This window comes from Equus przewalskii, chromosome 21, assembly GCF_037783145.1.
Source record: "Equus przewalskii isolate Varuska chromosome 21, EquPr2, whole genome shotgun sequence".
Classification (NCBI taxonomy): Eukaryota; Metazoa; Chordata; class Mammalia; order Perissodactyla; family Equidae; genus Equus; species Equus przewalskii.
The window spans coordinates 6,936,714-6,964,264 of NC_091851.1; the positions used below are offsets into that span (position 1 = coordinate 6,936,714).

The 27,551-nt window shown below is 49.3% G+C and overlaps 1 protein-coding gene across 1 annotated transcript in view; it reads right to left on the reverse strand.

Moving 5' to 3' along the window:
* Positions 1 to 383: 383 nt before the first annotated feature.
* The window catches only part of BANF2 (BANF family member 2), a 45,631-nt gene continuing 18,463 nt past the window's right edge, over positions 384 to 27,551 (reverse strand). The window contains exons 3-4 of the mRNA XM_070589536.1: positions 8,745 to 8,873; positions 384 to 562 (exon numbers count right to left, since the gene is read on the reverse strand). Of these exons, the coding sequence (XP_070445637.1) occupies positions 416 to 562; positions 8,745 to 8,870 (273 nt within the window). The 5' untranslated portion in view covers positions 8,871 to 8,873 and the 3' untranslated portion in view covers positions 384 to 415. The remainder of the gene's footprint in view (positions 563 to 8,744; positions 8,874 to 27,551) is intronic.

Genomic DNA, 27,551 nt, shown 5'->3' on the forward strand with positions numbered 1-27,551 from the left:
TCCTGGGAGACCCTGAGACAGACCCAGCCAGCTGAGCAGCTCTCAGTCCTGACCCTCAGAAACTACATGAGATAAAATTATTGTTTGTGTTAAGCTGCTGCGTTTTGCATTCATTTGTTATGCAGCAATAGATAACTAATACACTGACTTAAAATTTAATTGCCACTTTTAAATAGAATCATCCATTCTCTTACACATTTACGCTAAGAGATATTTGGCGTGATATTCATGTAAGGTGAATGATAGTTGTTTCTGGGTGGTAGACTTTGGGGTCATTTTTCTTGTGTTTGTCCTTTTTTATATTCTTAAACCACTTTTTATAAGGAACGTGTATCATTAAAGTTAAAAACAAAAATAATGACTAGGAGCCCGGGTCCCGGTGCAGAACGTGCTGTTTACTGAGGAGGAGGTGTGTTCACAGGAAGCAGGAGCACCACTCCTTCAGACAGTTCGAGCTCTCCTGGGCCTCACACTCCGTGGCACCACAACAGCAAATGAGCCACTTCTGAAACTCGGCTTCGTTCTTGTGCATCAGGAGGAACTGTCCCAACAGGGTGTAGGCCTGTGGGGGGTCGGGGGGCGGGGGAGGCGGGGCGGCGGGGTGGAGAACGGGAAAGGTTACAATAAACCACTCCCTTGTGCTCCTCCCCACCCCCCATGAGGGCTCACGTGAGAATCAAAGGGAGGGCCGGGGTCAGGCTGGAGGGAGAACGAGAAATCCTGACCCAGGCGATGGGGATTCTGGGACAGGCCCCCGGGGAGATGCCACAAGTTAAATCGTATTTCTCCCAACAGGTTTAGGGGCTGTCCAGCCTGGGATGAACCAGAGCCTGTCCTTCTCAACTTTAATGAGACATGAATCACCGGCGATCTTGTTAAAGGGAGGTTCTGACTCGGCAAGTGCATGATGGGGCCTGAGAGTCGGCTTTTCTCCCAGCTGATGCTGGTCCAGGGACAGCATTTTGAGTAGCAAGAGCCTAGCATACCTCGGATGCTCCCTTCCGGCCTCTGATCTAGTGCTTTTCTCTTTCACACACACACACACACACACACACACACACACACACACGAGTTAGAGACGCTCCTCATCCCCCTACTTTCTCAATTCTAACCCTCACCACTTGACATTTTGGATAATTCTATGTTGGGGGCGGGGGGCTGTCCTGTGCATTGTAGGATGTTTAGCAGCATCTCTGGCCTATATCCACGAGATACCACTAGCACCCCCTACTCCTGGAATTGTGACAATTATAACCATCTCCAGACAGTGCCAAATGTCCCCTTGGGGACAAAATCTCCCTCAATTGAGAACCACTGCACGTGGGACTGACAGATAAAGGATATCTCAGCATCAATTTATTTTTGCAAACCAACTCTGTGACCTCAGGCCCTTCACTTAACGTGAAGTGTGAGCCTGCAGAACCTGGCCTCAGTTTCCGCCTCTTCTGAGGGCCCAGAACATGCCCTGCCCACCCTGCAGATGGAACTAAGAGAACTCAGTGTGTGAGCATTAGAAAAACGCAAATTCTTTTTTAGTCCTGGAATACATAGCCCGTGGGCGGAGCATAGAAGGTATAAAACACACTAAACCTTGCTCATCTTTCCCTTCTGAAGAGTCTCTGTGGATGAAAAACACACGTAAAATAAAGATTAAGTACACCATGATTCACAGTTCTATGGCATTCTCTTGTTTTCTATCTGCCGGCCCCCGCAGCATTTCATTTCTTTTTTAGCATTTTAGCACACTATTATTGAGCAGGAGAGGGACCTCCAAGACCGTATGGCTATAGATTGGCTGAGCCACTAAATCGGGAAGGCTGGAGATTTAAGGTCACGTTAAATACCCATCTCTCGGGGCTGGTTTGGGGGCCCTCCAGCCTGGAATGAACGAGAACCAGTGTCCACGCTCGAGTTCTGGGCGCTCTCCAGGAAAACCCGCTGGCATCTGTTTACTTTCAGTTACATAAAACGAAGCAAACTTCATCTTAACCCAAAGGAACATATTTTTTAAAAGAGAAATTACCAGTCATAAAACATACCCAAGCGTTGGAGTTTGGTGTTTTTTATTTTTAGTCATGGTCCAGTTGCTGAAAAGAGAAAAAAGCCATGATTTCACGGTCATTTTAAACTGCTTTTTTTCCTTCTTCTTCTCCCCAAAGCCCCAGTACATAGTTGTATATTCCAGTTGTAGGTCCTTCCAGCTCTGCTGTGTGGGACGCTGCCTCAGCATGGCCTGGTGAGTGGTGCCAGGTCTGCGCCCAGGATCTGAATCGGTGAGACCCTGTGCTGCTGAAGCGGAGGGCACGAACTTTACCACTCGGCCACGGGGCCGGCCCCTAAACTGCTGCTTTAACCATCTTTTTAAAAAGCAGCGTAGTTGCTTAGAATGATCTCATTTTACTTTATCAGTATCCTCATATTTTCAGTGGTGGATTTTACTGAGATGTGTTTGAATTCAGTTTTTTAAAAAATTAACATTTATTGAATGTCAATTGAGCCCGTTGCTGAGTAGGTATGGGAGGTGCAGAGGTGAATATAACAGGATCAAGAAACACAAAGCTTTGTCCAAGGAGAGAGCACATTAATAATAATAATAATAAACAATAATAAGTGACACTTGTGAGCATCTTTCATGGGCTCCAGACCCCTGACACGTTTTAATCCATCTGATCCTCACATGTACCCCGCCCCATTCTCCAGATTGAGTCACAGAGAATCCAAGAGGTTAAGACTTGTTTTTCTCAGCCCCATTCTTGCACATCCCAACCATCTGCAGTCTGGCCTGGCACCTATGTTGTCCTCTGCCATTTTGGATGCCTCCCCACTGGCATAAGCAAGTCTGGTAATCAGAGTCCATGTTCCCACCAGGCTCAGCAGCCAGGAAGGCAAGGAATGCATGGCATACAGAGGCAAACTTGCCAGGAATGTTGCAGGAAGAAGGGCCTCATCTTGCGGCCTCCAGAGCCAAGTTGCAACCTGACGCTCCCTTCTCCACTTTCTCACTTGTCTCACCCTGCCAACTTTCAGTGGCGGGGAGGGAAAGTTAGCCTGCTTCACCCTGCTCCTGAGGGAAACTGGAGTCATGGGCTCCCATCATGGGCCCGCCGGAAGCCTGCTCGGTTTCTCTGCTGGCTGCAGAAAGGAAAACCCTAACCATGGAGAAGAGAAACTGCCCCTCTCCCACCTTGGGCCAAAGCTCAGAAAAATCTGGCTACATGGAGGGTGACAAAGAGACACAGAAACCCCGAGCAGATGTTCCCACCCTCCCAGCACCCTGGACAGTGGCCACCTCGAAGCCAGGGATGTTCATTCCTTCCTGCGGCAGCCTTTGCCCACATGGTAGGATGGTGGCTCAAGGGCAGACTTCCCCTCCACTCCAAGCCACACAGTGAGCAGGTCTGGACCACCCTCCAGTTCACCGCATCCAATTCCTTGCTAAATAGTAGTAATATTTGAGTCTGCACTAGGGTTAGTTTCCCTTGTGTGTGACCCATGCAGTCACACAGGGCCCTGCGCTCAGAGAGCCCCCACTTGGTTTAATGCTCTGCTGCCGCCATCTTGAAATTCTTAATAAATATGAACAAGGGGCCTTCACATCTTCGTTTTGCACTGGGCTCTGCACATTAGGTAGCCAGTGCTGGTCCGCACGGATTAAAATTTTCCGTCTTCACTATGGTACCCGGCCATTTCAAACAGAGATACCTAGTCCCAGCCCTCCCCTTCCCTCTGCTGAAGTTCCCAGCTCCTCAGTGCCTAGAGTGAAGGCACCTTACATCGCCACAAGACTATGGCGTGATGAGCAACTTGCCTTTTCTCTAACCAGATGTTGGCTCTTAACCCTTCGTGGCCACTGACAGCCAATGACATCCTTGCAAATCCAGCATCTCTCAGTTATTTCCGGTTGAAACCTCCTTGTCTTTAGCGTGAATGCTCAGTCTAGCACAGGGCTTGCCCTTTCTTTCTCCTGCCTGTCTCCCTGGAGGATACTTACACTAAAAAATTATTTGTTTATCTGAAATCCAAATTTAACTGGGTGTCCTGTATTTTATCTAGCAACCTTACACAGGGTAACCCCAAACTTATGTGACTGCCCGCTTCAGAGTGTGTCTGCCCAGATTCAAATTTCATCCCTCTCACCTTGAGCGACCTTGAGCAAGTCATGTGGCTGCTTTGTGTCTCAGTTTCCCCACCAGTAAAACAGAGATGAAATAGTATACCTTATAGGATTTTGATGATTAAATGAAATAAACATACGTAATGCACTTAGAACAGTGCTTGACATGTAACAAACATCATGTGCTAGCTCTCCTATTAGGTAGGAGAGACTTGGGGAGCAGGTGGGTACCCAGAACATTTACTCCACTCTGATATTCCAACTGTCTTTCAGGGGGAAGATTTAGGCTCGAGGATATGACTTTACAGTGTCTTCAGAGAGTACTGAAACAAACTAGATTCACTGAGATGTTAAAATTACTTCTACGCTGTTGGAATAACTCCAGGATTATCCCCACAGTAATGTGCCCCTGCCATAGGGCACCGCCCGATGTCTCTGAATTCACTGAGTGCCTGGAAATTCACTCACCCCGGGTGGGGTTGTATAAGGAGAGGAGGAGTAGAAAGAGCATAGAACCGTCCTCTCCTCAGAGGAGATGTGGGAGGGCACCAAAGGCAAGCTGTGCCTCCAACACAATGAGTGTGAGTTCTTGGCCACGTGTGGAAAAAATGGTCAGCAGTACAGATGTCCCAGCAAGGGCTTCCACAGAATCCTCCCAGTGTTCAGAAATGGAGCCTGCTAGGCTGGGGGCGGGGTGGGCAGCAGGAAGGCTTACTTCCTGGGGGATGTGAGCTGGGAGTGGGGCCTTGAAGGGGATGACAGTCCATTTCAAGAGGGGCCTTGGGTCTGCAGGAGCATGGCCCCATATGTGTTTGTGGTTCACGGGCAGTCCAGCTCAAGTATGGGAGAGGCTGGGGGTGGGGGGGCCAGAGGAACATAAGACAGAGCCAGAGCCAGAGCCAGGCCGTGAAAGGCCTCGAGCGCCATGCGCACCATGTCTTTTCCCTTCTTGGTAATTCCCTTCTCCCTTGCAGCCCTCCTGCCGTTAAATCCAGACCAGTGCTGTCCAGTGGAAATCTAATGTGAGCCAGCCACAGATGGTGTTTTTAATCTTTGAGTAGCCACAGTAAAAGGGGTAATAAAAAGGTCAAACTAATTCTAACAATATGTTTTTTTCCTCCCATATTTCTAAAGTATTATCATTTCAACACGTAATCAAAAAAATTACTAATGAGACACTTTACATTCTTTTTTTGGTACTAAGTCTTTAAAATGGCCATGCGTATTTTATATTTATAGCACATGTCCATTCAGATGGGCGCTCAAAGGGTACAAGGGGCCAGTGACCACCATATTGACGGCCCAGATCTAGTTCCTTAGGCCGAAGCCAATTGCCCTGCAGAGGGGCAGGCAGGAAACAATCTAGAGAGAACACACACATTTTTCACTTTTGAGCTCCTGAAGAGACTGGGGTGAATCTATAGTGGAATCTAGTTTTGAAAGTCACGACTGAAACTTTGAGCCAGAGGACAGTTCATGCCACCGCCAAAGCTCGGGGGAAGCCCAGCAGGGCGAGGGGCCAGCCCCTCCCAGCGCCCCACGCCTTCCACGGAGGAGAGAGGAAAGTCTCACCTGGCGGGGCAGTAATCGAGGAGAGGTTGCTAGATTTAGAGGCTGATGAGAGCTTGAGAAGGTGCCTCCATGTCTGCCCCCCATGCAGGGCCAACTCCCCAGATAGGTGATGGAGATACCCAGATCAATTGCAGTGGGGTCCCCCGGGCGGGGGCGGTGCCTCAGCTCTGGGTGCTCCAGCGCCCTGGGTTCTCGGGAGAGTGTCGAAGGCTGGGTGAGGAGCCCAGGCGAGCAGGGCTGAGGGCAGCCCAGTGGGTCTGCATCCCAGCGGGTCCTCAGAAAGGGTGCAGAAAGAGCCAGCACCACCGGGACAAGGCCAAGAAAGTGGTCGCAAGCAAGGGTGGAACCTGAGGCTGTGTTCGCTCACAGCGGAGAAAGCCTGGCTGACCCCTGGTCTGAGGAGGGGCCGCTACACCCCAACAGAGGCCAGCAAAGACCCACAAAGATGTCCCTCCCTATGCCAGGCTCGGGTCTCCCGCTGGCAGGGTCTAACAACACAGGAGCTCAGAGGATTTTAGGGCAGTGAAAGAACTCTGTATGACACTAGAAGGGTGGATACGTCATCACACATTTGTCAAAACCCACAGAATGTATAGCTCCAAGAGTGACCCTTATGTAAACTACAGGCTCTAGGAGATAACCACGTGTCACTGTAGGCTCTTCGACTGTAACACTCGCAGGCTCTGGTGCAGGATGTTGATAATGGGCGAGGGGGGCCAGGGGAATTTGGGAACTCTGTACTTTACACTCAATTTTGCTGTGAACCTAAAACTGCTCTAAAAAATAAAGTCCATTGAAAGCAACACAGAAGCCTGCATTTTTAGCTGCTAACTCTGAGACCCCCGCCCTGCTAGGATCCGCCTGCCCCAGAGGCTCTTACTGCTGGCCCTGACCCCAGACCAGTCCTCACCCAGAAGCACTTGCTCATCTTGTAGATGTCACCTGGGGCTCTCCTCCTGGATCCACTTACCAGCCAGGTTCCAGGCACTGATATGGGGTCTCGCCACCAAATTTCAGTGTAAGCCCCCTCCCTGCCGGGCAGCCACTGGGCTGGATCTTCTGGAGCGACTCGTGGCCGCACAATCCACAGCCATTCTGATCCTCACTCGCGACCTTAATCAAGGCGCCAACTTCTCTGAGCCTCTGTCTCCTCATTTGTGAAGGGGCGATAGCGACCTGTATCTCATTCACAGGTGGCTGAGGGGCTCAAAGCAAAGGAGAAAGGTGAATCGCTGGTGTCAGTGCCTGGAATTAGTGGCCCTGGGACAAGCAGGGCCTACAAGTAGAGGGCTGGTCATGGTGCTGTCCAGGAGGCAGTGACCACAAGAGGAGCATGTCTCCAGGGGCCCAGATGCATATAGGCAAACACTCCCTTCTTCCCTACAGCCCTGACTCTGTGTATTAAGTTCTCAGATGCCTGAAATTTTTCCATTAGTCATTCATCTCTTGGTCTTAAACATGCTTATCATCCCACTTGTAATACTCATTTAAAACACAATTAAGACAGAAAAGGCAAAACTACAGGGACAGGAAACAAATCAGTGGTTGCCAGGGGCTGAGGGTGGGGAATCTGAAGGGCAAAGGGGAACATTCTGGAGTGATGGAGATTATTCCATGTCTTGATTCTGCTAGAGGCTACAGGACTGCATGCATTTGTCAAAACTCTCAGAACTGTGTACTAGAAAGGTGAAATTTACTGTATATAAATAAAAATATTTTTTAAATGATGAGTATGGCCGAACAACAACAAAACCTCACAATTATGGAAATATTCAATCAATGGTGGTAGAAGCCAGAAGAGTGGTTTCCTCTGGGAGTGGGGATGGCCCTGATTGGGAAGAGGCATGAGAGAACCATTGGGAATTATGGAGATGCCCAATCACTAGATCCAGGTAGTGAGTCCCTGGGTGGATATAATGTCAACACGCAGTGAGCTGAACGCTTCATACCAAGGCACGTATGTTACACCACAATAGAAAAGTAAAACGGACAATCAGTTCTTTTGAAAGAGAAATTTTAATTAAAACTGTCTCCCCTATGCAGACTTGTCTACTTCACCACCTGCTCGGGAGTGGTCCTATCTGCCTCATGCGGAGGAAAGAAGGAAGTCGACCTTAGTCGTGGAGCTCCAGCTTCCTGACAATACCACCTACTGGATAGTAAATTGGCCAGCAGATTGGAATGACATTCAGAATATTTAACAACTGGTGCAGAGCAGCGTGTCAATCAGAAAACCATAGGCCCAGTGGTTCACATGCCCCCTGGAAACAGCCTGCTCTGTGCCCCTGCAAACCAAGCTGATCCTCAGCCGCGCGTGCAGCGGTTCCCAGACTCTCTGGGTGTTTCCGAAACATCTTCCTGCACAGCAGTGTAGACTGACTTGAAAAACTGAAGGCAATGAACAGTAACAGCTCTGTTGCAGGCACCTCTCTCAACGGAGCATGCAACGCTCTGTGTGAATTCCCATTGTCTCTGTATGTGTTCACTTTCTAGCGTTCTCTTTGGGAGCATCTCCCATTCTCTCCTAAAATTTCAAGCAGCTTTATGACAGCACCATAAAAACAAATGATTACATAGAAAAGAATGCTCCAACTCCGCTGGATATCCTTGAGTTCCTTCTTGGACTGGAGTGACATCTTAGAACAATGCACATCCCTCTACTCTGGCGCAGACCCCAGGCTGCTGTTACTCCACCTGCCATTGCCAGGCTGGTGCCCTGACAGGACGAGAGTCTCTTCATGGGGGTGGAGAGTGTGTTCAAATCATCCATCCTGCCAGCTCAGCAGACTTGGGGGGCTGGCTGATTTCTGTTGACCCCTGGGTGTTTGAACACCAAGTGAATCACGCCTGGCCCCGCTGCTCTGAGTGGAAGCCTTTCTATCTGCCCATTACCCACTGGTCCTTGAGTCTGCCCAAGCATGTGGGGTCAGGAGCATTAGAGCATGTGGCGCCCTGCCAAGTGGCAGCTTTGCTCTCTGATGGCAGGGACATGTGGCAGCAGCTGCCATCTGGCAGGACTAGAGGAAGAGAAGTTGGAGAAATAAGGAAAAGGAATTACCTTGTTGAAACCTTTGGTGACCAAATTGATTGCAAGCTCATGGCTGATCCCATCGACCCAGACAACATCCTTTTCTCCAATGGGTTCAGAGAGGAAGGCTCTCAGCCTGGGAGACACGTGATCCATCTTCTGCAACAGCATCGGGAGGGAAAGGGTTAGGAGGTGGCTGGCTGCTCACACTGTGAGTGGACGTTAGGGAACTCCCTCAGCCTACCGAGAGACTGTGGGCAACAGATGGCAGGCTTGCTCCCCCCATCCAACATGAACTGGGGACTTTCAGATGCCAGGTCAATGCCCTGCACCGAAGGCCTTTACACATCCATTCCCACCTGCATGGACTAAGAGACGTGTGACGGTGGCTGCAGATATGTCTAATCCCACCAAAAGGGTCTGTTTAATGCTAGGAACAGCAAAGCTCCTTTCCGACAATTCCCACCCTAAATGCCTAAGGAAACAGCTTGCTTCTCTTACCTAATTAACCCACCTTCTCTCTTAACCACCCAACACCTTTTTCATACTTTCATTTTAGCATTTACTGCACTCTATAATAGCTGGTCATTTGGTTGCAAGTAACAGAAAACTCTTAAACTGGCCAAATGTTAAAAAAGACATTATATAACTCAAAAGCCCAAGAGCAAGGGTGGGTATGGTACGACCAGGGTCACAGACCCATTTCTGATTCTTTCAACTTTTCCTCCTCGTGTCGGCTTCAGTCTCGGTTAGTCCCACTCATGGTGATGAAATGGCTGCTTCAGCACTCATATTTCCCAACAACTCCACTCTGAAAGAATTGAGAGAACATGTCTCTGAGGAGTTCCAAGCAGAGCCTCACCCAGTCTCGAAGGTCTACACAGGGTCACCAGTGTGAGCTTAGTGTTGGCTGGATGCCCCATCCTAGATCTGGGAGTGGCGTTGGCTTTCCCTAAGCCACACTAGCTGTGAGTTGAAGTGTAGTCACCTGAACAAAATCAGGATTGTTGTCTAGAGAAGGGGAGATGGGTGTTAAAGCAGTAACCATAACATCCCACTATGGTCCATTCCTCTGGCGAACCAACATCCGTACATTCTTCTTCCCTTATGTGATCATCAGAAACACCACACTTGGCTAAAACAGACTTAACTCTCCCCCAAAGGCTGAAGCCCTGTGATTCACCCACTTACTGGATTCAGATTCAAGTGCATATTTTCTGGGAGATGCATCATACTTCCCAACATGTCTGGAAGTAGCTACTCATGGAACGGTAACCTGTCAACTAAATTCTGCAGTTCACTACCAGCAACATAGCCAGCAATGTTGAGAAAAGCCAGGCTGCACGCAATAAGAATTTCCAGAATGGGAATTTTATATGTGGAGAAGAAGAGAATGGAAAATACTTCAATTGTCATTGGTTAATAGTACATGCAATATCGAGGAGATATTGTGGACTCCTTGCCCTGGTGGGAAAGCAAGTCCCTTGGTCAGACAAGATGCAAGCCCCTAGTTGTGGGCTTGGTATCGCCCTGTCCACTTCCTTGTTAAGATGTGAGTGGGCCTGGGGTTGATGCCTTCCAAGGAGAGTCATTGTTTTAGCACCCTACTTTTTGTGGGTACATGTCCAGGGATTGCCCTGAGGAATGGGCAATCTCAGGCAATAGTTGGCTACTTTCTTTGACATTGCAGCTCCCTTAAGAATTCAATGGGTTTCTTCTATTCAAGTCCATAGGCTGGTAGTTTGAGCAGGGGATCATCTCAGGTCAGAATCCTTGAGCTGGCAACTGGCCTCTGTGTCTTGCCCACTGCCCTGCGTCTCAAATTAGTGGTACTTTCTTTCATCTCTGAAGTGGGTAGTCACCTGCATCTTCACAATATGTCAACTGTCCCCTTTAACAAACGTGACTTCCTTAAGACAAGATCCTCGGGAGAGACCTGGAAAATGGGGGCAATGTTTTCTGGGGCCCCAATCTTTTCTCTTGCTAACTCACCTGATCTATTGCTTGTGTTCTAACTTTAGCCAGATAAATCTGATTTTCCAATCCAGCAGGACTTGCTCATCAATGTCCACTCACTTTAGATTACAGGCTGTAGGCAGAAAGGCCCTCTCTTAGCAAAGCTGTATTTTCATCCCTCTGCACTCTCCAGTGGGCCACCTTCCCCCTAAGTGTGAGTCTTATGGGACCTTAATGAAGACTGCCAAAGGTAGCCAACATCCTGAATATTCCCTCTCAGATCTCCAAATGTCATGTCTCCATACACGTAAGGTCTGTACCCCAGGGTAAAACAGGCCCACCATGACCAGCCATTTTGCTAAACCAGGACCGTCCTCCCGGTCTGAGCAAAGACTTCCTTGCTGCTCTCTGCATGAACATCTCTTCTCAGCCAATCCACATTTAGGGTTTGCTCATTTTCACATCCCCTTGGTTTATGATACAAGCAACAGGAATTCCAGTTCAACCTGGCTTACAGTAAGGAGGTTTCATTAACAATATGCTACAAAAACTCCAGAGGTGGGTCAGATATGTTTCCATCAAGGCGCCGGCTTGATTTCCCTGCAACTGACTTGCCTCAGCCTTTGTGCATACAGTCGGCGTCCATATCCGCGGGGTACCATGCTTACGATCCATGGTTGGTTGAATCCTTGGATGTGGAATCTGCAGACATGAGAGGGCTGACTAAAGAACTTGAACATCAGTGGATTTTGGTATCCTTGGAGGGTCCTGGGACCAACCCCCGTGGATCCCGCGGGATGACTGTATGTGGGCTCAATCCTCAGCTTGACTCCTTCGTGGAAACAACTGGGCTGCAGCAGGGCCTGGCATGGTTTTTGCAAGTCACGCCCCCCTCCTCCAAAAGAAAACACCATCTTTCCCTAGAAGCCACCAACGAATGCCTTCCGCAGTCTAAATCATCATGTGCCGGGCCCTACAACATGCCCACGGCCTGATATATGTGTCCTACCTCTGGTTCGGAAAGCGAGTTAATGACCTGAAAAGCACATGGGCTGCAGAGGTGGGGACAAAACACAGAATCGGGACAGTTGCCATGGTACTGGGGGAAGTTACCCCACACCACAGTACAGGATCACATCCACCACGTATTCCCCAGTAGCTTCTGAGGCCCCCAAGGGCCGCAGCTGCCTCTTAATGGCCTTTTCTCCCCACCCCAGCCCCAGCACCTAGTACTGCGCCTGGCACATGGTAAGCACTTGACAACATAAATGACCGATGCATCTACTGCTTTCAAATGCCTCTTTCACAGCTCTGGTCCCCTCCCCTGTTCCCATGCTCCCAATTCTCCTCCAGACTTTTCTGTAAAGTCCAGCTCCCCTTGGAAGCCTTCCTGCCCCGGGGGATGTTTCGTGACACTTCAATGAAACTAAACTCTTCAAGAGGTGATGAATTCGAAGGCACTGACTTCAGGAGTCAGGGGGCTCCTAAGGAAAGTAGTCTCAATGTGTCAGCTGATTCTAGGAAGGGGAAAATAAGGCAAGAGAGGTTGTCCAGGTCCCCTCACTCTGGGGGTCTCAAATACACAGATGAGTGAGCTGCGAATACACTATTATATGTAGGGCATTGGTCTTTCTCTTCAGCAGCTAAATAAGATCTCTTTTCATCTGTGAAAATGCGTTAAAGGGCGAGCTCCACAGCAGCCCTTGCCTCACAGGATGAAGGATCGGGTTGGGTGGCCCGGCTCAGGGCTGGCCAGCAAGACATCAGGATTTCTAAGCAGGAGGAAGGCCAAGAGAGTGCTGGCAGGGCTCGCCAGCTTCACCGAGGGAAAATTCCACTCACCATCCTCATTGGCCACCTGTTAAGGTAAACATCTCTGCCTATTAAAAGAATAAATGGAAACTACAACAGTGTTATCAACGCACCAGCAGCATCACAGACAGGTTTGATTAGCAAGACTTCGTGTGTGTTTGCTTTTCTCACACACCTGATCTCACTTTGATCCTTGGAACACTTGGGAGCACATGAGCCGTATTTACCCTCCAAAGGACCCATTCAAAAACAGGTCTTCACATGCATTAGGATGGCTTATGTCTGCCACAGTGGTTCTCCACTGGGGGCGAGCTGTCCCCCTCCCCCACCAAACATTTGGCAATGTGTCTGGAGACACTTCTGAGTGTTGCAACTGAGGGAGGGGGAAGTGCTCCTGTCATCCAATGTCATCCAGAGGGCACGGCTGCTGCTAGACCGACTATGAGGCACACCACGCCCTCCCACAACAAAGAAGCACCCTGCCCCAAAAGTCGATAGGGTCAAGGTTGAGAAACTCCGGGCTGCAAGTAACAGAAGACCCTGACTCACACAGTCGTCAACAATAAATGCATTTCCACTCTCACACACCCAGAAATCCATCGGTGAGGTGGACCCAGGGGTTTGTCAGTCAGGGGCTCTGCGTCATCAAGCACCAGGCTAGTGCCCCCAAGGTTCCAAGATGCCTAAAGAATTTGCTTGGGTCCCATCCGGACCTGAAAACTTCCAAACGAAGGAGAGGCCATTTCTGCCTGGGTGTCCCCAGTACCTCTTCAGCAGAACTTCCCTTTCATTGGCCAGAACCAGGCAACACACCCACCCGTAAACCAGCCACTGGCCAGGAGTGTGGGACAGCATGGCGGCAGGGGTGGGGTGAGGTCAGCCTCCTGAGCATGCGGCGTCTCAGAGAATGTCGGGTTCTCTAAGAAGTAGGCAAATGACCCTGGCTGCTCCATCTTCCAAACCCTGGTCTAACATTCAGGTGCTTCTCCATGTTGAATGTGCACACAGAACACTGGGGACTCCGGTTAAAAAGGCAGGTTCCAAGGCAGAAGGTCTGGGGCGAGCCCTGAGATGCTGCATCTCTAACAGACTCCCGAGAAGATGCCAAGGCTGCCGGCCCACAGAGCACACTCTGAGTAGCAGGCGTTACATGATGCGGCTTATTCTTTTTATATTATTTTATACTTAGTTGTGGTTAAACACACATAGCATACAATTTACCATCTTAACCATTTTTTTTTTCTGAGTAAGATTCGCCCTGAGCTAACATCAACTGCCAATCTTCCTCTTAGTTTTGCTCAAGGAAGACTGTCCCTGTGCCAATCTATTGTATGTGGGACGCCACCATGGCATGGCTGACAAGTGATGTAGGTCCACTCCCAGGATCTGAACCTGTGGACCCAGGCCACCGAAGTGGAGTGCACTGAACTTAACCACTATGCCACAGGGCCGGCCCCCTCATCTTAACCAGTTTTGTGCACAGTTCAGTCGTGTTAGGTATATTCATATTGTTGTGCAACCAATCTCCAGAACTCTTCATCTTGCAAAACTGAAACTCTGTCCCCATTAAACACAACTCCCATCCCTACTCCCCCAGCCCCTGGCAACACCATCCTACCTTCTGTCCCTAAGAATTGACTTCTAGGTACCTCACATAAGTGGATTCGTACAGTACTTGTCCTTTTGTGACTGGCTTATTTCACCCAGCATAATGTCCTCAAGGTTCAACCATGTTGTAACATGGGTCAGAATTTTCTTCCTTTTTAAGGCTGAATAATATTCCATTGTGTGTATATACCACATCCTGTTTATTCACTCATTTGTCGATGCACACTTGGGTTGTTTCCACCTTTTGGCTACTGTGAATAATGCTGCTATGAACATGAGTTCACAAATCTCTCTTCAAGGTCCTGCTTTCAATTGTTTTGGATACATACCCAAATGTGGGGTTGCTGGCTCATACAGTAATTCTGTTTAATCTTTTGAAGACCCACCATACTGTTTTCCATAGTGGCTGCACCAGTGCTGTTTATTCTTAAACTTGATGGCACATTGAACTCACATTGGGAGATTTACAAATTACTGATGCTTAGGTCCCTCCTCCAGAGTTTGAAGTAATTAGCATGGAGTGTAGCCTGGACATTAGAATGCTTTGTGTTTTTTTTTTTGCTGAGGAAGGTTCACCCTGAGCTAACATCCATTGCCAATCTTCCTCTTTTTGTCTTTGAGGAAGCTTAGCCCTCAGCTAACATCTGTGCCCATCTTCCCCTATGTTTTTGTCCGTGGGTTGCCACCACAGTGTGAGCGGTGAGTGGAGTTGGTCCATGCCCGGGATCTGAATCTGCGAAACTGAGCTGCCAAAGTGAAGCACACAGAACTTTAACTACTCAGCCATGGGGCCAGGCCCCAGACCAAAAGATTGGGATTTTTAAAAACTCCTCAGATGATTCCAATATACTTCAAAGTTGGAGAACCACTGCTTCCTTGCCATTTGCTTGTCTCTCACAAAATTATGAGCATGTTTTCTAGGATGACGTGATTCCAGCTAGGTGGGACTTCTTGTTGGGCTCCGTAACTCTGTGTCACCAGATGACATATGCTCACTGACTCACAGGCCGTGTCCACCCCCTCCCCCAGTCACCAGGCACATCATATCCTCATTAGCCATCAGTAGGAAGATTTAACCTGATGACCCCTGATGGCTTTGAAGTGCGAGAACTTCAGAGCAGGCAGACCTCAATAACGGCCTACTCCTTTTTTTTAAAAAAAAATTTTTTTAAAGGGATCTTTACTTCAAAGGAAATTTTACCTGGAATCCCTTTATATAAAATAGATGAAAGCAGAATTACTCTGTTGACTTGGGAATGAGGTGAGGACACCAGAGCCCCCTGCCCCTGGAAGCACAGAGCCATCCCCATGATCCCCCTTGTGCACCCCGAAACTCCTTTCAGATCTAGCCTAAACCCCTCATTTCATCCATAAGAAAACCAAGGCCCAAGAAGTTAAGTGACCTGCTCAAGATCACACACCAAGTAAAGCTCAGCGAGCCCTCCAAAGGGGGACCCGTCCATGTCATGCGGCATCTCCTGGGTGGGCTTCAGCGCGGCTGTGTTATGGTCAGACAAGCACTCGGCCGCCATAGGACCAAACTACTGCAAACCCCGTAACACAGTCCCGCCCTGCCAGAGACGCTCATGTCACAGGGTGTCCTCTCAATTACTGTATTCCGAGCCACAAAGCACTGTCTGGGGAGGACACATTGGGAGGAAATGACTTCAGTCAAGTCTGGTTTATGCTCAGAGAAGTCACCCACCTGGTTAGATGAGGAATAGAAGAGTCAATGGTATTTAATCATGATTCCCAAAGGAATGACCTTCTAGTTGCAAACGTGTGACATCATTTAAATATTGTTTAAAAAATCTATACGATAGGCCTTTACGAGGAGGCCATCACAGATAGGCCCCTATCAGACAAACGGGGTGGCAGTGGGGTCTGCTCTAATGCCATACAAATGGGGACGTGGGGCTTGGGATACAATTTCCAGTGAGAGCATTATATACAAACCCCAAAAGTGATATCTCTCAACAATGATTAGCTGGCAGTGAAGTCATTATTCTCTGAAAACCATATGAGATGACTCGAAAAGGGACTCTGATGATGAAGACACTGATGTGTCCTGATGATACAAGAATATAGTTCGAACGCTATTGTTTTCTGGAAATGTAATTGGGACAAGTGCAATATTTCTTTCTGAATACATTATTTTATATAATATGTGATTTTAAATGTGTATAATTACATTATAAAGTCAAATAGTTGAAGTAGACATCTATCTATATCTCTATCTCTAAAATTTTATATATTCAAATGGCCAAAAACTATTTTGGGGGGTCATCCTGTTGAGAAAATAAGGGACTATCTTATTTTCGTGTTTGCTTTATATTTGGGCACCTATGATGTCGCCATGCACTTACACTTCATGTTTTGTCCTCACCCTTTACTGAGTGGTAACAAGAGGTAAGGGGGAAATCTGCATACGTGGTAACATTGTTGAGGACGCTGCTGCCCACATTTTCTTCTATAAAACGTCCCACATGATAAATCTTTTGGAATTTAACGCAAAGAAAAAAATACACCTTTAAAAATTAGTATAATTCTACCTTTATGATAAAAAGAACTTTTAAATATCATATTTTCCTTTTTACTCAGCCTACTAGGAAGCTTTAAGTTTGGATCATATAGAGTAACTAGCACAGATTAAAATCTCCTTTCCTTTGTAGTTATCGTACTTGCTTCCTTTGCTCAAATGTTGTCGTTTTCTCTTCCTACCTTTACTTTAAAACTTAAATTCATGTGCTCAAAGTACTCACACCCTTTATTAAAAGCTGCTTTATTATGTGCTCAAAGCCTCAAAGATATGGAGAATGCAAATTGATTGGTTCAGAAATGGGCACATTACCTAGCCCAGGCCAAATCTGGGACTTCTGTTGGAATTACTGGTAAAAAATGCTGTCTTTCTCTGCAAGGATTGCTCGGCTGGTAGGATATGAGTGCAGAACTGCTGGTGAGCATCTTTGTCATCACCTGTGCCTGAGAGCCCGCCTGAGAAGGAAGCAACGTGAAGAAAAGCAGATCTGAGAGAAGGAAACAGAGATTCCCCAATAATCATTTGCAGGCCTGGATCCAGCCATGCCTGAAGGCACCTACCCCTGGACTTTTCAATTATGTCAGGCAATATTTCCCACTTTCGTTTCATTCAGGTTAAGCTGGGATTGCGCTATTTGGAACAAGGAGTCTAACTAATACACCCCCAATATTCATTCATTCACTCACTCGTTCAACAGGTGTTTGTGGTGCACCCACTATGTGCCAAGTCCTATACTGGTCACAGAAGCATCTTCATTCCACCCAGAGATCTGGAGCAGGATCAGTCCCATGACATAAGCATCAGGGATGGACAAACTCATTTTCCAATGACCATTAATGCTTATCATTCAAAAATAAAGGTAATATTTGCCTTCCTTGCCTTCAGCTCCAGTTCTACAATGGCAAACAAGATCTTGGGGGCTGTTTTACACATACTTTAATTATGGATCTTTCTCTAGATGGGTCTACAAGTGTTAAACGTCCAAATAAATTCAATGATTCTCTGACCTTTACTGAGCACCACCTGTATGCAAAACCTTGAGTTAAGTCTGTGAACCCACAGGACAAGGCCTTCCGCAGGGGCCTCTCCCAGAAAAAGCTTAACTGGCCCATGATGAGGTCCAGCAAGTAGGGTGCAGTCAGTGAGAAGGGGGCACATTCCCAGAGGCAAGAGCTCACTTCTTCAGGGGACTAGAAAGGAGAGCAAGGACTGACATCGTGGATTCCAGACCCCACTCAAAGGGCAACCCAGGGCTGCTAGACCCCTCCAGGTGTGCTGGGTTGGGGGTAGGAGAGCTGAGCCTGGTCTCAGGTCTGCCGGTGACCAGCGGGGTGACCTTGGGCAAGTCTCCTCTGTTTCCTATTTACAAAATCAGAACGTTGGATCAGCTGGAACTCATCGTTCTGGTCCCTTCCAACTTTTTGCATCTTTGTTAATTTATAGCCTTTAGATGGTACAAAATTCATACAGGCCCACAATCCCAATTTTGTCATTTTCAAATCCAAAAAGCTCTGAAAACCAGAAGACCTTTTTTTGAAAAATATTTGGAAGAGAAACCTGGCCTGAACTGACAGGAGGCTATTTATAGCCTTTGTTATCCCACTTAGCGTGAATAGTTAGACACTCTGCCACAGGAACATGAACGGGTTTACTTACAGGGTGCTGGGCAGACTCCACTGGGAGTGGGCTGTAATATACAGCAGAGGCACCATATCGCCTTTCTAAAATTAAAAAACATGGGAATGGCCCAAAATTCCTGGCCCCGGCAGTTTTGAGTAAAGTTTTGTAGACCTGCACTAAGATCAGTGAGCCTGCAGCCAAGACAACTTGCAAGGACCCCAGAAGCCGCTTGTCTCCCCAGCTTGTCTAAACTCCACCTTTCTTGTCCCAAGACCCTAAGTCTCCCAAGCCCCTTCCCCTGAATCTAATTGTCCCCTTTCTCTAAAACCCCTTCTATGCTGGACACCCTTTGTCTGGATAGTGGTTCTAGCGGGGGCTCTTTCTGGTTGCATCTTTCCTTCAAGAAAATATTCCTCTCCTTCGGGGTCCTGTTCTCTGCCAAGGATCAGGGGCCAATCTAATAAAATAAGTCATCTAAGGAATGGATGAGTGTATTAGGTGCCCTCCATGGAAAAGACATCTGTATTTGGAACAGATATATATATATAGATAAATGGATATATATACACACACACTTTTTCACTTTTTAATTTTAATTGTGGTAAAATACACAAAACATAAATTTTTGTGTTAAAATTGACCATTAATCATTTTTAAGTGTATAGTTCAGTAGCGTTAAGTATATTCACATTGTTGTGCAACCCATCTCTAGAACTTTTCATCCCCATTAAACAACGACTCCCCATTTCTCCCTCCCCTCAGCCCCTGGCAACCACCATTCTACTTTCTGGCTCCACGAATTTGACTATTCCAGGTACTTCATGTAAGTAGAATCATACAGTAGTATTTGTCTTTTTGTGACAGGCTTATTTCTCTTAGCATAATGTCCTCAAGTTTCATCCTTGTTGTGTCATGTGTCAGAATTTTCTTTATTAGGCTGAATAACATTCCATTGTATGTCAAATTTTACCATCATTCATCCATCAATGGACATTCGGGTTGCTTCTACCTTTTGACTATTGAGGATAATTCTGCTATGAAATGGGTGTAGTGTAATACATATTTTTAAACCTCTTGGTTTACACCTCCTTATGGGTAGAGTTTTTTGAATCCTCCTCTCTCTGCCATTATGCCCCAGAAAGAAGGGAAGGCAATGTCATCTGGGGAAGGAGAAGGAGTTTCCCCAGAAGAAAGAAAGAGAAAGAGAGAGCCTACCTCTCCTGCCCTATGGATTCTAGAAAGAAGGAGAAAGTTCACCCCATCATCCACAAGAAGGAAGATGTTTGGGAAGTAGGTGACAGGGGCAGGGGCTCAACCTTCCCTCTCTAGGACAAAAGTCCCAAAGTGGGCAGACACGTTAGATCCAGAGGGTAAAGTCCGGAACATTGGCCAGGCTGTGGGAACGGTGCATGAGACCTAGCGGCCTGCTTCCCTGGGCTCACTAGGAGACGATGAGAACAGGCCACTTCCAGAGCGTATTGGGCAGCAGTGCAGCAACCATGAATGGTGGCCAGACAGACGTGCCTGAGCACAGGGCAGGAGGCGCTTTGAGGACTGATGGGTGAGCGGAAGCCCCGAGTCAGAACAAAGAGGTCCCCAAAGTGGGAGCTTACAACCAGGGCAAAGGACCAAGCCATAGCCCCCAGAAGCGGGTGCCAAGATATCCCTAAGAGGCCAGAGGGGTCCGGTCACTGCTGTGGACCAGAGCAGCCACACTGGATCAGGCCTTCCTCCTGCAGACTCCACGAGTATTCAAAGCCCTGTCTCCCCACCGCCATAGCCTCACAGGTGGTGCTCCCACCCCAAAGCCACCTCACTCCCGGGGTGGGAGGGGAGAGTGGACACTACGGAGACACACTCCCCACAGGGACACAGCACCCTGCCGACTAGTCCACGGCTCCCTGTATGTACCCCATAGGGTGGTGCTGCCCGCGAATAAAGAAGCGCATTTTCTTTGCACATCTAAGTGTAGTGCGAGTGGATCTGTGACTGACTCCACTGTACAGTTAGCAATGTATTAAGGCAACGATGACTCTAAGGAGGGGTTTACCGGCCCTGGAGTAAAGCCCCCGGAGATGCAATCTGGGGGCAGGTGGCCTTTCTCCGCTCCTCTTTGCCTGCAGGGCCGACTGGGTGGTTGCTGGGCTGGTCTCTAACCCAAACCTCCCGTGAGGGTTTGTTCCCCCAGATTAGTGTGGCCAGATGTAGGAAATAAAAATAGGAGATGCCTAGTTAAATTTGAATTTCAGAGAAACAATAAATAACTTATTAGTATAAGCATGATCCAAGTATTTCACAAGACGTTTTTACACTAAAGAAGTTATTTGTTGTTTATCTGAAATTCCGATTTCACTGGGCATCCTGCATTTTTCCTGGCAGCTCTCTCCCACACCAGCTGAGCTGGCAGAGCCTCTGGATCTGCCCACACTCTGGACCCTGGGCTGCCGGGTGAGCTGCAGGGGTCAGAAAGTCTTCCTGTTGGGATTTCTCTCCTGGCTTGGCCTCTTTTAGGTCAGCTGCTTATGCCCTCCTCCCTGGATGTGATGAAAGCTGCAGACTCTCAAAGCTCTCAGCTAAAAGGGAAACAGCACGATAATACATAGCTAGGGAGATAATTGCGGTAGGACGACACGTCACTCAGAAATCGCCTCGGAGGCGAACACCAGTTTGAATGTCAGCGTGTTCCTGCTCATCTGGAAAGAACGTCTGGTGCCAGGCGGGACTCACCCTGGGACTAGAACAGAATAAGAATTGCAGGCAAGTGGGAGAAACAGAACCAGTGGGGACTCACGTTTGTTGAGCACCTACTACGTGCCTACCTCTGTGGCCGTCACCACACTTAGTCCTCAAAATTTATTTGGCAGTACGGGAGAATTGTTCCTATCTTGAGAGATGGGGAAACGGAGGCCCAGAGGGCAAAGAGGGTCACACATCTACTAGAAGGTAGTGATGAGATAGAAGCTCAGGTCTGGGTGTCTCCAAAACCCACCTCCTTTCCTCTCCAGCATCAGGAGTCAGAGGAAGAAGAGATGCAACTTTAGCTGATGCCGCCCCTGCCTGCCACATCCCTCAGGGCTCACAGTCCCCAGGGCAAGCACCTGTGCCTCTCTGCCCTGCGAGCAGGCAGGGCTGGAGTGCTGGGGACGAGACATCCCTGGGAGCCGCCCCAGCCGATGGGCTCTAGTAGGTGGATAATATCCAGTCTCTGCATTGCTCAAGTGGGACAATTCTGAGGCGAGTTTCATGTTCCCTCCCAGACGTCCCCAGAGGGATTGAGCCGCCACTGCCTGTGGCAGTAACCTGCTCTGGAACACGGCGAGCGGCCGCCCTCCCTTCCCTGCCTCACACCCTCACTCCACTACCTGTATTACCTGGACCCTCTCCCAAATTAACTACTCGCACTTAAATTAGACTCTCGGGGCTGGTGCCTGGGAAACCCAATCTAAGATAACAATTAGTGCCTACCCTCATTCCTAAGGCACTGTGCGGAGCTCTTCTCACGTAATATCTCATTTAATCTGCCCACCTGGGTGAGGAGTTCGGTCTGTGATTAGCCCCATCTTACAGACAAGATACAGGGACTGACGCAGGGCACTGCGGGCCTCACACGTAGGGGTGCCCCAGACTCGTGTGCGCTCAAAACTGAGTCGCTGAGAGAGGCTTCTGTTGGATTTCTGGGCATTTTGTCTCCTTCCAGCTCTGAAGTGAATTCTTCTCCTCGGGTGCGAATGCAAACTGGGGCTGCAGCACTGGGCTGTGGGACAGCAAGGCGACAGCTCGTGGCAGAGGTGGAGCTGTGTGATTGGGCGGTGTGTTAAGCATCTCATTCATTCCATTCCAAGATGAGGAAGGCCCATATGTTGCCGTGTGTCTCCTGGCAGACAGAGCGCCTAGTCCAGGAGTCAACTTTCCCTTATCTCTTGGCTCTCACAGTGTGTGCACCTGCCTTTGTTGCTGGTCCTCAGCACAGCAGTTCCAGTACCTTCTCAGGCCCTACAGTTCCTCATGTTGTGCTAGTGTGCGTCTATGCGTCTGTGAATGTCAGTTCAGAAATCCACTCTAAGTGACTTGCTCAGTCTTCCCAAACGCCAGAGACTTACTTAGGACTCAAAACAATCATAGCCTTGTTGGCCCTGGCTTCAGAAAGTAGGTCTCAGCCAGAGAGTTCTGTTCTTCTCTTTCTGATTTGTCTCCATTCAAAAGCCAGGTTCTCAAGGTCACAACGAAAGGATTTCCCAAAGATTGCCATTGATTTCATTTACTGCATTACCATCTGAGCAGATAACGAACTACTTGTATTGCAAATAGGACTCGGGGCGGGGGGTGGGGCAGAGACTGTACCCCGGAGTTTTGGTAATTTCTGGAGATCTTTTGGTGTTTTGTAGCCATCAAAAGACAACCCTGCCTATTTGTAAACACAATCCTGGACACAAAGCGCAACCGCATTCCTTGTAGGGAGAGATTTGGTGGTTCCTGGCCTGGGCAGGGCCATGTTCTACTCCTACTAAGGGTCAAGTCTCAACACTGGATTGTCATGGAAGAGTTTAGGCAGGAAGGGATCTTCGTTTCAATCACCTTTTGGAAATCAAACATGCTCTTGAGCATCTATTAAAAGTTCAGACCAGGGGTTATAAATGCAAAACCCTGAGGATCCAGACAAGTGAAGAAAAATAAATCAGTGAGGACAAACACTGCGAGGGCAATGATAAACGTGGACTGACATGGCATTCATCAGGGAGGTCACAAGATGGTGTGGACTGTGGATGCTGGGGGTCTCACATCCACCTAAAGGAGGCAGCTCCCTCTTAGGAATGTGCGTCCCTGGTGGCCAGACCTTGTTATTTCAAGAGAGGCCAAAAATTTAGAATTTTATGTGCAAGTTCCCAATTTTTAAATGTTGGGCAGTAATTCAAATATCTGTAACGTGATGTGAACCCAGCAAAACAAAGCCATGCCACCAGTTTACCTCTCCTGCTGTAGATTTTCCTTCCAGAAAAATACCCAACTTGCACATATAGATAAAACTGGACATCAAATGTCAGGGGGTTGTGGACCAAGGACCCTAGATTAGGAAGCTCTGCTGTCAAGCGTCGACGCTTACGAAATCTTCATCCTAGGTAAGTGGTTCCCGTCTGCAGCCTTGGACGTGGTTTCCTGGGGACTGTTTTGACCTCCCCAGGAAGTGTGTCCACAAGCAGAAAACCACCATTCTTGCCTGTACTTCCACCTTCCCACTCGGTGGCCAGACAGGACTCCCAGTGCCTTCCCTGAAATCCATGGGGGATTTTCATCTCAAAAGCATCCGCTGGTGAAGGCTTGGTTTCCAGTGCAGGCACACCTGGCTGAAAACACCTGGGTGTGAGCCCAGTGTCTTCCCTCCGCGTGGCCTCGAGTGCTGATGGCAGATACCCACCTGAGTCACACTTGGCACTGGCTCTACTCTGAGGGCTCAGGTACACACACCCAACCCTGCTCACAACATCTACTCATCTGCCTGGCCTTTGGACAGAGTCACCTCAAAGTGACCAAAGAGACACATATGCCATCCTCATCTTACACAGAGGAAGACTCAGAAAAGCCCTCTGACCCTCTCTGGGCGCTGAGCCATAGCTGTCTGCTCATGAATGTGGCTCCTCTCTGAGCAGCAGTGCAGGGGCAGGCAGGAGCCAAGCCGGGGAGCTGGGGACCCGTTCTGGACCTTCGTTTTGTCCCTTCTTAGCTGGTAACCTGGACCTGATGTCACCTCTCCATTGCCACCACCTCTGAAGGAGTCCTTACTACGGAGGGGCTAGGCTGCTGCTACTTCACAGACAACAAAGCTCCAAGGCAGGAACTCATTCCAGCCCCGTTTAACAGATGACGCAGCTGAGGTCAGGAGAGTTCAATACTCGTGCAAGACTGACGACTTGGCAAGGAGAAGAGCTTGACCCCCTCGTGTGAGGGCCACTTTCTCTTCTTCACAAATGTGGGTCATTGAGCCACTTGGAAGGAGCACACGAGAAGTGCCAGCCCAGAGAAGAGCTCAAAACAACGTTGGTGCAACCACCGCCTCACGTCAGCGGGCCTCAGGCCTGACGCACGGCCTAGGCGGTGAGGGAGCGGCCCGGCCCTCCTGCCAGCACTCTCACTGCCCCTGGCTGTCGCTCTTTCACGTTTGGCTGAGCTTGGAGTCCTTCAGCCTCCTGCTGCCGTCACCCGGCTGGTAGGGCGGCTGTGTTTTCCTGAGTTCGGAGCCACTTGGCTTCCTACCCTGTCAACAGTCCCCTTCAGGTCTGCAGCAGCGGGGGGCACGTCCCAGGCCGGGTCAGCACTCTGGGGGGCCGCAGCCCTCATGGAGGCCGTACTGTGAGGGCCTGAGAGTCCTGGGCAGGCATGTCTGTGAGAAAAGAGGGCAGGAAAATGACCAGTGCTGGGGGCAGGGCCGCCCTGAGGCACAAGGCGAGGCTTCCATGCAGCCTCACATATGTCACTGTGACAGCAGCTAGGGACAAGCTCGGTACTAAGTTGTTGCATGACCTTGCCCCAGTCACTTTTTCTTTCTCAGCCTCAGTTGCTTCATCTATAAAATGGGTGGAGTTAGGTTAATAATTTCCCAAAGTGTGCTCAACAGAATGATAACCTCAAATCATGCCCCTGACGATTCAGCGTACTCCAGCTTATTCAATGCCCTGACAAGTCCTGCACAGCAATAGAACTGCTGACTTGGCCTAACCCATCTTCTTTTAACCTTTCTGGACCACACAGCCTTTTAAGTAAGGTCAGTTAACATCCCTTGGGCCAGTGGAACAGGCCTTGGCTAATTTTCAAGTCTCTTCTGGTGCTGGGGGTCAGGAGGCCTGGTTAGTTGTGTGCTCCCTGGAGTTGATAAGGCCCCTGCCCTTTGCTTCCCCAGCTATCAGAGAACATCAGTTCTCATGGCCAAGCGTGGTAATTTCTTGGCTTTCCAACAGCTCTCTTTCCTTTCTAGTTTTCCGGGGGGAATCACCTTTCCTGCTCTCATTCCACGTGACTTGGGTCAGGCTGGCCACACCACCTGGCTCCAGGGGGGTACACACACCTAGGCCTGTCCAATGAGGTAACACATCCTCTTGGCCACAGTGATTAGTTCATTGTGGGCATGGACCCTAGTGTGGCCGACCAGAAAGAACTCTGTCACTTTTGCTGGAAAGATCAGGAAAGAAATGGTGCCTCTATCCTGCTGTGGTTGCACAGCAGGAGGTCGTCTCTTCTTCCATTTGGGGATAGCCTGCCAGAGAGATACCAAGAGAAGGCAGAGCTGAAGATGGTGACAAACAGCTACTTGACAACATCACTGATGGTCTGGATCCAGCCATTCCTGAAGCCATGGTATGTTCCATCAATCCTTTTCCTTTAAACTATTTTGAGTTTGGTTCTATCCTGTAACTGAAGGAGCCCCACCCCACCAGTTTTACAAGGGGCACAGTCAGCATCAAGTGTTAAATTAGAAGAGCAAGGGGCTGTAGATTTGGTGAAGCAACACTTGGGAAGCATTTGGGAGGCGGAGCAGGATAGTTCCCCGTGGCATGGTGTAGGCACAAGCCTGGGTGCCAGGGAGAAGGGACTGATCACATGGACCCCGGCAAGAGCGGGCAATGCTTAACCCGGCAGAGTGACGAACCATGGTGGTATCTGGGACACTGTGAGGCCAAACCTAAACACAGGACCGGCCCTCACAGCATGTGCCCGAATACAGCCTTGCTACTCCAAGGCTGGTCAAGGACCGCAGTCTCGGCATCTCCTGGGAGCTTGTTAGGAATACAGAAGCTCCGGCCACAGCCCACACCTCCTGGATCAGGACCTGCATTTTAACAAGCCCCCAGGTGGTCCCGATGCACTTTCCAGCTTAAGAAGTGCCACTGCAGGGTTATTTGTAGTGACTGTGGCTGTGTGTGGAGGTGGCCGCCATGGGTTCCTCCCTGCCTGTATGCACTGCTGCCCTGCCCACCGGGGGTGGACAATTTCCCTCCCCTCTTCTCTGGGCTCAGCTGTGACTTGCTTAGACCAGCAGCATGTGGTGGACGTGGTGCTGGCAGTGCACGCCCAGCCCCCAGAGGAACGGCAGCTCCCCTTCCTCTCTGGGAAGGCAGCTGTCACATAAAAAGTCCAGCTACCCTGAGACCTTCAAGCTAACCGCACGGAGACGCCACCTGGAGGACCTGTGAGTTCCAGAAGGCTCAGGGAGGCCTTCTTGGGCCGCCTCGTCCAGCCCAGCCCCTCGCTGAACATGGCTGAATAAGTGACCCTCACTGATGTCACATGGAGCTGAGTCCTGCCCAAATTTCTGACTGATAGAATCAGGAGAAATAACTAATCCTTGCTGTTTTAAGACACTAAGTTTTGGGGTTATTTTGTTACACAGCACAAGAGTACTGAGGCAGCGACTGTCTTTCCTCCTCACTAGAGGAGGCAGCTGAGGAATGGCCACCGGACTCTCTGCAAGATGGTCACTCACTCGAGACACTGTGCTGAGCACTCTCCGCCTGCCACGTGCTGTTCCAGGCACTGTTCCAGGCCCAGGGTGGAGCAGTGACGAGGATGGACCATGCCCCTGCTCTTGTGGAACTGAAGCTCTTGTCCAGGGAGACAGCAACAGACAGGAAAACACAAACACAATGCACCGGACTGAATGCTTGCGTCCCCAGATTCCTGTGTTGAAACCCTGACCCCCCGTGTGGTGGCATTAGGAGGTGATTAGATGGTTAGGTGATTAGGGTGGAGCCCTCGTGAGTGGGATTAGTGCCCTTACAAAAGGGACTCCAGCCAGCACTCTCTCTCCCCACCACGTGAAGGGCAAGGAGAAAACGGCCACCTGCAACGTGAAAGCAGACCCTCCCCAGAAGCCGCCCACGTGGGCACCCTGATCTCAGACTTCCGGCCTCCAGAACCGCGGGAAGTAAATTCCTGCCACCCAGTTGATGGCACGTTGTTATGGCAGCCTGAACTAAAATACACAATGATTTCAGAGAGATACGAAGCAACTTGGAGTGGGGTGGGGACAATGTCTGACAACGCAGGGATGGTCTCTCCGACAAAACACACTTGATCTGAGGCCCTGATGTGACACAGGGGCAGACTGGGAGATGACCAGAGGAAGGGGGACGCTGGCAGAGGGAATAGCAAGCGCCAACACCCCGAGGAGGGAACAGCCTGGCTTGCATGAGGCCCAGGTGGCTGGTGTGGATGCTGAGGGAGCGGGAAAGCTGGGGGAGGGGGACGAGGTCAGGAGATGACAGCACAAAAGTTGGCAGGCTGCGGCCACACTATCCAGTTCAGGGGCCACT